General features: G+C 36.1%; 1 protein-coding gene across 3 annotated transcripts in view; it reads right to left on the reverse strand.

The window, feature by feature from the left end:
• The window catches only part of arhgef1b (Rho guanine nucleotide exchange factor (GEF) 1b), a 50,844-nt gene that overhangs the window by 8,515 nt on the left and 30,462 nt on the right, over positions 1–11,867 (reverse strand). For 2 of the 3 annotated variants that reach the window (XM_053487594.1, XM_053487593.1), the window contains 14 exons: positions 11,596–11,802; positions 10,420–10,561; positions 8,515–8,526; positions 7,547–7,711; positions 6,538–6,731; positions 3,882–4,028; positions 3,712–3,794; positions 3,423–3,548; positions 2,886–3,000; positions 1,648–1,748; positions 725–799; positions 553–628; positions 244–411; positions 70–157 (listed from right to left, as the gene is read on the reverse strand). In XM_053487594.1, coding sequence (XP_053343569.1) covers positions 70–157; positions 244–411; positions 553–628; positions 725–799; positions 1,648–1,748; positions 2,886–3,000; positions 3,423–3,548; positions 3,712–3,794; positions 3,882–4,028; positions 6,538–6,731; positions 7,547–7,711; positions 8,515–8,526; positions 10,420–10,561; positions 11,596–11,802 — 1,699 coding nt within the window. The remainder of the gene's footprint in view (positions 1–69; positions 158–243; positions 412–552; positions 629–724; positions 800–1,647; positions 1,749–2,885; positions 3,001–3,422; positions 3,549–3,711; positions 3,795–3,881; positions 4,029–6,537; positions 6,732–7,546; positions 7,712–8,514; positions 8,527–10,419; positions 10,562–11,595; positions 11,803–11,867) is intronic. The other variant, XM_053487595.1, reaches the window with a different exon arrangement.

An 11,867-nucleotide genomic window follows, 5' to 3' on the forward strand; every position in this document is an offset into this window, starting at 1 on the left:
TACGGTACAGATCACTATTTAAATCACTGCTGATTCTTTTGATGGGTTATGCTCCTTTGTAAACCTTACATTTTTCTTTCAGCAACAGACTGTGCCACAAGTTCGTAGATCTGTGCTCCGCTCTCCCAAGTGAAGATAACATAGAAAGCTTTACGATCTGAAAAAAAAAAGGAATATTGTGACTTTTTCTCACAAATCCACCTTCTAACCATATAAAACATGCACAGGGTCATACACACTTACCTGTGGCCACTTCTCGGAGGAAAGCCGACTCAAGCTTTATGATGGGGCTGAGCATTTGTTTGCCCTCCTGGACAGCAATGTTACTTTTGCTTTGGCATTTTAAAACCATTCTTTCATCTTGTTTCTGAAGAAGGACCAACAGGTCTCCCAGCAACACACCCTGTACATCTGGACACATGCATACATACATACACGTCAACGTTATCAGGCCAAAAACCTTTTAAGAATGGCAATTAATTATGTGAAATTACTACACTGATAAGCGTGTTATAAATACTGTACCACTCAGACTTAAAGAGCAAAAGTTACCTAGAGCCTTTTCCTTAGTCACCCTCCATGTAAGTGGCCCCTCGTAAATCATAGATCTTGTTGTCATGTCCAAGGACTGAAAGAGAGACAAATCGCTTAAAACCTTTTCTAAAACATTTCTACTGTTACATGATGCTAACTGAGTACAGCGAGTCATGAGACGACCTCTTACCCTATACTCGGTGTAAAGCTCCAAGCTGGGCTTCAGCCCTGAAGTGTCCAACCTGCGCTGGTAGTCTTTCAAAGTCTTGTGAGGAAAGAAAAGAAGATTATAAATCATGAATAAGGATTATGGTGACATACTGGAATAATAAAAAAAAAAAGTATGTAAAATATTCTGTGAGATTATGGCTTATTGCTTAGTGCAGGGGTCTAAAAGCTGAACTGAACTTAATCCAAGACAATTAAAAAAAAATTAGTTTAACAAACAAATAAAACATCACAACAATGAAATACGATCACTTTTATACCCAAAATGTATATTCTCAATGCACACAGACTGAACAGATGAACAGACTGTCATTCAATCAATTAAGTCAAACAAATACTGTATTCCTAAATTGCTTCTTCTGGAACTTTGCAGTAAACATTTTTAACATGCTAAGGAAAAAATATGCACCATTGCACATATTTCAGTTATAAAGGTTATAGATCTGCTTTTATAGCTCAATTTTGCCACCTGGTGGAATAGCACAAATCTCTTTTTTGAAAGAAAAAAAAAAACTGTGGATAAAAAGTTTGACAGTACTTGGCTGGGCCCGTGGGTCGAATGATTGTTACCCATAGGTTGAGACAGAAAATTCCAGTTTTAAGAAAATTTCATTATAATGGCTATGACATTAAAAAGTCAGTAGCCAAGACCTAAGACTTAAAAATAAATTAATTATCAATTATTTTAAATAATAAATTATTTAAAAATAAATTAATTATCATTTAAACATCAAACCCATTTCCCTGGAAGCTTAAAAGCGTTTTTGCAGTGTTCTGTAATGTACTGTATGAAACTGTTATAGTAGTATGCACTTTATGGAACAGTTGACTGTTCATTACTACATCAATTTAAGAGCTAGGCTGGTTTAAAAAAAAGTTCCCTACCAGAAGATTTTCCATGTATTTCACCTCCTCGTTTACATGGTTGAGAATCTTACGACAGCATTCAGCAGCCTGTTGGATATTTTCTTTCTCTACATTATCCTCTGTAAGGAGAAAATAGTGGCATACAAGTCATTCAATGGCAACCATTGTTACCCGCTGCTAAACTGGATAAAAACATGTTCATTGATGCCATGTAACACATCCAACTTTTACAGAGCTGTCAAGATCTGTTTTAGCTGGTATGCTAACGTCGGCCAAACAATGGTTTACAAGTGTCTTTGGTGAGTTTTTCTGTATTTTATTTATTTCAAATTTGGTTCTATCAGCCACATGTTGGTCTGTTAATATTCTGCTTATGTTACTTTGTGTAATCTAATTAGATAGTAGCTAATAAGTATTTCTAGTATGATTTAAATGTATTTTATACATTTAATGACTACTATATGTAATTTCATGACTTTAACATTGTAGCAGGTGTTTGAAATCAGAAGCGCACACAGAGAGAGACAGAAAAAGAGAGATCAACTAGTGTAAGCTAATACAAGTTCAGTACTTCTGATGCTTATTTAAGTAGAAATGTAAATGGAGTACTTCTACTTTTACTTGAGTATTATTTGACCATAGGGTATCTACTTTTACTTACCCCCACCCCTGATATATACACTGTAACTCATTTACTCATTTAAAGATAAAAAGTTTATTTCTGATGCTGTGTGCAGCTATGTGATGACATCACTCTCTTAAAGAGGAAGGAGAGAGGCAAGAATTTTAGGATCCTAGGATTTAGGCTAACATCAAGTTGTTGTTTTTTTGATGGTGATATTTCATATTATGAAAAACATGATCCTCATATACTCTGTGAAGAACGAACAGTTCACCAATTTGTGCAAAAACAGTCACACCACCATAACTAGTAACTAATAATTGTTAACAAATATCCTTCAGATATCCTTTATTTAAAAGAACCATTGTTTTTACTATTTGCACTTAACAGTGCTGTTACTATTCTTAGACCACTTTACCATAGTTTACAAGTTTGTCTAAAAGTAAATAAAAAGAAAAGTGATGAATATTTAAAAAAAAAAATCTAATTCATCTTTTTTTTTTTTTTTACCATTCACTGTACCAAAAACATATTGAACCATACTTTTGAAACCATGGAACATACCGACCCATAGTGACTTTTGCGTACTGTTACACCCCAATAAACCATTTAAAAAAAAGAACAAACAAAACACCTGTGCTCTTGGCAATGTTTTCTAACAGCAGTGGGTACTTTGTTAATCTCTGCATCTCGATGGGGATGATGTCCTTCAGCTGTAATCTTCTGCACTGGGGCTTACTCTCAGCTTCCTAAAACATATACACAAAAGAATATTTGCATATTATAGGTGTTTTATGTAGACCACTTTAGCGGGAGTAAAATACATTTACACCTAAAAACTTTAGTCTAAAAAATCAGTCTTAAATCAACTTAATTCAGTTTAATAAAAGTAATTTATCCCCCATAAATGATTTAAAAAATTGTAACAACAGGAGCAAAATGAGAAGCAGTAGCAGTAATAATAATTTATATTAATAACATAATACTAATAATTATTATTATTTACAGAGCAGACTAATTCTTCTAAATTCCATTTAGCAGCTTACAGAACCTCATATAATAATTCTGATATTAAATTAAACTAAAGTTTCTGCATTCACCAGTATTTACCATACTGGCTGGATATTACTGACTCTTGCACATGTCCATGTGTTTGCATGTGTGTGTATACCAGTATAAAGGCATTGAAGCGGGGGTCTTTCTTCTGCTTGTTCTTGATTTGAACCAGAGTCCATGACTGACGACTACAGAAACGAGCTGTGAGCTTCTGGAACCATTCACCCTCTGAACCATTAAACTGTGAGAGAGTGTAAGAGCATTGTCTTATGCCAGCTTTTTATAACTCAAACCACTAAAATGTGTCTTTATTACAAATACACACTACTCAACAGAACATATAATCATACAATAATGAAGTGTCTAAATGACATATTATATATGATTGAAATGCCGGTACTCACTCTGTTGAGGAGCGGAGTGCTAATATTTTTAACCACATAGTCATCTTCTTGACGTAGCTTTTTCAAATTCTCATAGAAAGTATCTGAAAGCATAATTTCCAATACATTTAAAAAGCACTGACATTTGTTTATACAAACATTAATACGTGGTTATCCAAAAGAGGACTCACAGTGCATGTCCATAATCTCATCCAAACTAGGGAAGATTGTGTCTAGCTCAGTAGAATCCATAATCGCATCTCTTGCCATTGGACGAGAAAACACTGTATGTAATACACTCAGCATGCGCACGTGGGCATGCTCCGTCGCAAACAATTCTGTACGGAAAATAGGACAGAAAATTAGAGACAGGGATTGACAGATTTTTAACCACTGGATTGCAAATACAAAACTTACAAACAAATTATAATGGGATTTTAAATAGACTTCATTGCATAAATATCGGAATAACAATATGGACTTTGATCGCAAAAGGCTGCAGTTTATGACAGGTAATATATGTGAAGTATGGAATTTATGTAGAGTTTGTTAAAAATAGTTAATGTTTTTTTTTTTTCCCTGTGTGAAATTTTGAGTAATAGATAAGTATTGGCAAACACCCTCTTAATGAGAATTTGTACTGTTATTAGACTGAATATTAGTCTAGACAAATACATTTAAATACAAAATAGTACATTGGTATGTTGTAGGAGCAGATAGCATTGCTGCTTTACAGATCCAGGTTTTCTGCTAATGTTCTGTCGGTCTAAAAAACATGCAGGTAGAAAAACCGGCTAAAATAAACTACCCTAGGAGTAAATCAATACGAGTGTGTGTGCACAGCTGGAGCCATGTGATGAATGCACAAAACTGGGATTCTAAAACTTATCTAAACTCCTCGTAAATTACTTGTCTAACCCTAAAACGTTATATGAAATTATATACTAGGCTTTCAAACGAGAGCAATTCCACACTAGCAGCAAGAGTAGTTTCTTTCCTCTTTTGTCCTTAACGACTTACATAATTATTCTGCATTAGACTGCAATAAAATCCAGATCAGCTGTTTAGAAGGCAGGAATGCTAATCACTGAACCACATGTTACTGACATACCGGATATGTAAACTCAAACTGTGGTGTGGTTGAAATAAGGAACTGCTTCACACTGTTTAATCTTTCAGGTCAGTTTTAGAAAAACACTATGGTACCATTTGCTATGGTTAAATAGGCAAACATCCACCAAATATTTCAATAGAGAGAAAAAAAGGACGTAAGAAGTAAAAAAAAAAATCAACAGGCAAAAAAAAAAAGGTATAGTGCATCGATAACCTTTTGTATACAAGCATTATCAGAGGTGTTGCCCCAAGTACAGAGTTTTCACCTTTCTTTAAATTACTTCAGTGGGTTTGACAGTGGATACTTTTACTAAACTGCATCCTTCAACCAAGATGTGTACTTCGCAATTGTGTTACATTGTGCAACCATAAAGTGCTATGTAGTACTAGTACTCAAAGCAGTAATATCGCCACCTGCAGACTATTATTTGCAAGTGCGTAATTTGCCTTTCTAATATGAAGCAGAGATGACTGCAGATATTGACCAAACAACACTGTTACAGCTAGAAAAGAATGGGGAGATTTATGTACTTTAACTATGACTTTAGGGCTAATACAGTGCACTACTTTTGATACTGGAGTACATCTGTACATTACTCAGGTTGAAATTTAAATAGAGGATGTCTACTGTTAATTAGGAAATAATCATTTTGACTTGACTCAAGTACAGGATTTGTGTACTTTGCCCACCACTGAGCGCTACATGAGCTCTCACAAACATAACAGAGTTGGAGTAGTGTCGATATGTCAAAAGAGTTAGAAGCAAAAACAGCAGCAACAAACGTGAGGGATAAATGTTAAAGATAATAATAAATAGTGAACCCTGCACTAATACAACCTAGGAACAATATTGTAGCATGCAATTACACTTATCAAAATGAGACATACTGTATGCAAACTAAACTCTAATCTCAGTGAGGTCTTTCCTGGTTACATATAGGTTAAAATAAAATACAAATGGTAAATATTGTCAATTTGTTTACCTTGACAGAAATGAGGATAAAGATTTAAAACATCTTTTAAGCAGGAAAACTGTGTGAAGATGAGAGCCAAGAGATAAAGCTGGGGGAAGGTGGGAGGGCTTCCAAATTGTTAGGTAATACTGATGTGTTCAAAACACCAAGTATTTCTTAGTATTTGTGTGTGGTTAATTGTAAAATACTTAAAATATTTAAATGTGCCAAGGCTGGCATGTGTAAAACAGGCTTCTGATTCTCCTCAACACAGGATAAAGTAATTAGTCAATTATCTCTAAAATAACTGCATAATAAAATGCATTTGTATGTAAGCATTAGGGTACTAACATGCCAGTTCAATGGCACTGTATTGCAATTCTGTAAGTGTAAAGAATATATAAATATATATACATAAATATATATGTATAAATATCCTGATTAAATACTACATGTTTTTTTTTCTCAGATTTCATTACAATTCTAAACAAAATTAAATAATTCGCTCCTGTCCTGACTGCCAATGTGTAAATCTTTTAGAGCAATTCCACACTAGCAACAAGAGTAGTTTCTTTCCTCTTTTGTCTTTAACGACTTACATAATTATTCTGCATTAGACTGCAATAAAATCCAGATCAGCTGTTTAGAAGGCAGGAATGCTAATCACTGAACCACATGTTACTGACATACCGGACATTAAATTCTAGGCTAGTTTCTGCCTTCATTCCCACCCACAATCCATTTACAGTACATTGTAAATGGGGGACACCCATCCACTTACCATTGATGACTTCCTGCCTCTTAGTCTCTTTCTTAGTGAGTTTACTCAGAACCTCACTTGGAGCAAGCTCTCTCCAGTTGGGAGGATCTTGCTCTAACTCCAGAAGCCGTGGCTCTACTTCCTCTTGCTGAGCTAAGGGTCCAGCAGGACTGGCTGTAAGAGATCCATCAGGTGGCACCAACGGTGTATCCATACTAGAGTCAGTGAAAGCAAAATGTTAGTGAGAAATACACAAAAAGGTCTACTTAAAGGTTCACAACTACAGTTGTTCTCATAGTTCGTTGAACCATAATCGTGATTGTTTGGTAAAAATTTCAAATGGTTGAGTGCTGTTTTCTTCTGTTTAACAGCATGAGTTACTGAATCCCTGCTGTGCATCTTCCTCCCAGGGAATGCTGTTTATGGAATGCTTTAGTGTATCTTTGCTTCTGTAGTGTTAGCATGTTCAGTACATGCATATTAGTTTATGGGTGTTAGAATATGTGATGTGAGTGATTCTGAGCTGTAAGAGTATGCATGCATATACACCAATCAGCCATAAAATTAAAACCGTAAAACATTGTGTAGGTTCCCCTTGTACCACAAAAACAGCTCTAATCCCTCAAGGCCTGGACTCAACAAGACCTCTGAAGGTTTGCTGTGGTGTCTGGCATCAGGACATTAGCATTAAGTGCTGTAAGTTTCAAGGTGAGGCCTCCATGAATCAACACATGGATGATTGGACTGGGTGCACTGGGTGTTCAGACACCTTTCTATCATGGCCAGCATGAACCATTTTTTCAGCGGTTTGATATGCTTTTCTGCAAGATCAAACCAGATCCCACAAGTTAGTCTTTGCTTTTCACAGGCATAAATAAGCCTTTGAGGCCCATAATCCTGTCATATATAATTGATAATCAATGTTAATGTGACATTTAATGTGGCTGATCGGTGTATATATTTCATAGCCTTTTTATTAAATCTGAGTGTTTGTGATTTTATGTCAATTTGTGTTTTCATGCAATCTTACAACTTGGGGTGCTGGGAAAAAGGTGAAGGGGGCTGGGAAGTGGAAGTGGAAATGGAAGTTGCCTGAAGGTCCACGTCACTACGGGAGCGAGATTGTTTTGCCCGAGTAGAACCACCTCGACGAGTACATCGTTCCACACACAGACTCTCACTACGGCGCACGCTCCTGAATACACACCAGTTAGAAATGTGGAGAGGGGAAGGATAGAGGAAGAAAAGTATGACAAAGGACAGATGTGAGAAAGGGGGGAAACAGCAAGACATTTAAGGTGGGAAGGTTTAAAGTAAATTTTGAAGATGAGAGAAGGATATGAAAACATGCACCATTAAAATTAGAAAGATTACAGGAAGAGAAAATGGGAAGAGAGATCATAAATAATAACAGAAAATCAGTTCAGAACAGCAATCCAACAATTGCACCTCAAGAACCTACTGCTTCGTTGAGTATGCCTGTTACAGATTATAACACTGAATATATAACTTCTTTGTAAAGCGAGCAACAGATAATATGATTTAGCCAGTACAACTCTCGAGTTAGGAAATATTAAGTGTAGTCAATTAAGTTTGAGCACACACAAAACGCCGCTCCAATTATTCCATTTAAACTCAGCTACATCACAACAAACAAAGTCTAAGGCTTGCTTGCAGTAACTACAATAGAACCTATAGGGGTTAAAAATAAAACACGGTAAACAGTTAGAATGCTAAATGTTTCAATATGATCAGATTTAAAAAGTAATTAAATTCACCAAATGTGTTTTTTTGCAATGTGAGAACTGTAGTTGTAGTTGATAAATTTAAGCATACTTTTGAAACCGTTTTAGCAGAAACATCATGTGAGTCATTTTCTACCATTACAGACTTGTGGGGTATGACATATGTAGTTCTGTGTGTGGTATTAATATGAGTGTGGAATCAGTAGCAGTCTGAAGCTGGCAGAATATCCATGTCTCTGTCATGAAGACCCACCTTGTCTTCCGTCTGTAAAATACAGGACAAGCAGAAACAAGTCTCACGGACAATGTTCCAATCAATCAATAAGTCATCAAAACCTTACTCACACATGACCACTGTAAAGAGCCATCACAATCTCAAGGGAAAATGGAATCAAAAACGCCAGCACAAGCTCAGCAATAACAGAACTAAAACTTCCGGCACAAACTGGACAACAACCTACACGACAGCAAAGCGGAAAAGGCTTCGACGAAGCAACTGCAAACAAACAGGGCGAGAGGATGAACTAGACAAAGACTTTACAAAGACAGCGCAGTAAATTTAAACGTGTGTGCTCACCAGCTGAAGATGCCCTCAGCAAATACAGTCTAAAGTCTTCTGTATTTTCGACAAAGCTGTACAACCACAAATATAAGGAAAAAAAGCAAACAAACAAAGAAGCTTAAAGCCATAGTGTATTCCTTTCTCTCTATGAAGAAACTGAAGACACTTGCTACATTGGCAAAAGACAAACAAATGCTCTCGGTACTGTAAGCAGCCATATAAACATGTCAATATCAAGTAAGAAAAGTAAAAGAAGGACATGAAATGTGGAGAGAAAAGACAGAATGAGAAGGAAATTTTTGGTAAAGAAGGGAGGTAAGCATGTATGCATATGAGCATATGCATATGAGGGGGACAATGGCTCGGTCAACGACGAGCATAGATAGCATTGGCAGCAGCGGCAGCAACGAAGAGCACACAGCAGGGACTCAGGGGGTGATGGTGTTTAACCGATCTCCCTTGGTCACAGCACAGTTCAATACTTTATACAGTGTGTGTTAACTAATCTCTTCCTATTCAGAAGAACTCATTCTCCAGCAAGCTCAGTAAAACCTAACAGCTGTTTTCTTATAAAACTGCACAAATCTTCTGATTTTAACCAATGAGTTTTCACTCCAGATATATTGACTGTTTATTTTATTACTATTTATTGCTCTTTAGAAGTTCCTTTTATGCAGAAATGTTTTCAAAAGCATCTTTTGCTTATGCCATATTTTTGTATGTGCCCAAGACCAACAGTTGTTAGGTTTTACTGAGCTTGCTGGAGAATATGAGTTCGTCTGGTAACTGTGTCACACTCGCTCCTTTCTATTTTTATACAAATTCCAGGAGCGTACATTAGGTTTTTTGTTTCCATCTGAAAACTGGTCTGTCTTGTACTATTTTTTTTTTCTTTACAGCCATTTATATATTCTCCCGTAATGTTATTTATTTATAGATTTTTAAGTTATATATGGAAATACTGAATGCTTTTGTACTTAATTAAGCAGACATGATAAACATGTATAACAACATTGGTACAGCATATAATATGGTGCCTAAGACTTTTGCACAGTACTGTGTGTGTGTGTATATATATATATATATATATATATATATATATATATATAAATATATATATATATATATATATATATAAAGATATAGATATACTCTATATCTGTACACCAACTGTGAGATTTGTCAAGTTCCAGTTAGCCAAATGGCTTGTTTCGCGGAAAGAAAAGAGTTAAATCTGTACCAAATTCACCATAACTATGAAACATACCAACTCATTTCATCTAAGTGGAACTGCAAAAGCTTCATATGAGTCTCAGCTGAACTTTGCAAAACATTTTTGCACTAACCGAGGGTTGTGTAAATTGGCCCAGATTGCTCACATTATACACACTGCGATTCAAGTGACAGACTTTATAGTCGGTGTGCAAAGCAGACAAAAAAAAAAAATATATATATATATTGTGGTACGTCTTTTAACAACCAAGATGTACCACAATGTACAGTATATGCACCTGAAATTTTAAGACTCAAAAGCACCTGAACTATTCCTTTAAGGCTGTACTAAGAGGCTCAGTTTTACTGTTAATCTGACACTACCTGTCCTTTTCAATGGGCTCATCTACAGGTATGTCGATTACAGATGAAGGCTCCCAGACAGAGATGCTGTGACTGGGGCTCGCTGAAGATATTTCTCCACTATCTGATACAGACTGGTGGTCTGAACGACTGCTGGGCTGACCTGTGGAACAAACAAGAACATAAATGCTAGTAAAAAAATTTCTTTAAGCCTTCAGGTTCAGAGATCACCGTTAAACGTTTCAGGACATTGACAGGAATATACAGGGTAAACAGATGTGTGACAAAGTAATAACCAAAAGAAAGTGTCATAGTAAAGCCAAGTTTCCACTTTAACATTTTTTGCTTCGGTTAAAATCATGCCAGGGTCTACAGATCCTTACTGAGAGACTTGCAGTGCCTTTCAAAGTGTTGGTGTACAGTACACTGTACATTATAATAAATGTCTCTAACTTCAGATCATTCATCTCACTGTTCATTAACCTGTAGATGACACTTGCCAAGAGTTCTGATTTTAATATAAGCAACTCTATGGTAAACCTATGGTAGACCTACAGGTCAAAAAAAGCCTTAGGTCCAGATGTTGGCAGGCTGCCGACCACCGTGGGTCACCCTGACCACCGAAAGCTCAGAGCAGTTCAAGAATCTTCTCTTCATAAAGCCAAAACATCTGGTTTAGATGAAATCACTAAACTGTGCTTCTTAGTGATTTCATGCATAGTTATGTTGAACACACTGATAAGCTCTGTTTATTTTTACATCTGTTTGCCTTTGAACTGATTGTTGCCATTTGGTAACAAATCAAAAACTTTTGTCAAAAAAATAAAAAAATAAAAAAGTAATAAAAAGCATACTACACAAAAAATAGACCATTTTGTAGGATTTAATTTTTTTTTTTTTAGTTTCACTCACTTACTCAAACAGGAAAAGCAGCAGTAGTGTTACTGCTCAATAACAGTATGGAATATTACTTAAATACCCAAGTTTTAAAAAAAATCAAAGACAATGTCACATGCTGCTTTACTGCCTATACTGAGTATGCTGGTGTTGCAGACACAGACATGTCAACAGCTGAAGATGCACAAAAATGTCAGATGACCATGGGGACCATCTGTGTGTGATCAAATGTCTTCCACATCATAAAAGAGCTGCTTTCCCTTTAAATTTCACTCACTTGTAGGTGAACAAACTCCTTACCTGTCTCAGGCTGGGTATTTTCAGGGCTGGGGGTAATAATAATGTTCCTGTCTGGCACCTCACTGGTCTCTGTGCCTTGAGGAGTGCCAGGCCCTGGCACGAGAGATTTTCGACCCAATATGGGTACTACACCACCATCTGCATTGGAGCCCCGATGTCCCATGGTGCTTGCAGTATTTCTTCGTTCGTTATTCCTCTCTTTATCACCTAAGATAAGAAAAGAAACAAGAGAAATATTTAATAATGAATTCAACCACAGCAGAAAATACAGT

This window comes from Clarias gariepinus, chromosome 26 (genome assembly GCF_024256425.1).
Source record: "Clarias gariepinus isolate MV-2021 ecotype Netherlands chromosome 26, CGAR_prim_01v2, whole genome shotgun sequence".
NCBI lineage: Eukaryota > Metazoa > Chordata > Actinopteri > Siluriformes > Clariidae > Clarias > Clarias gariepinus.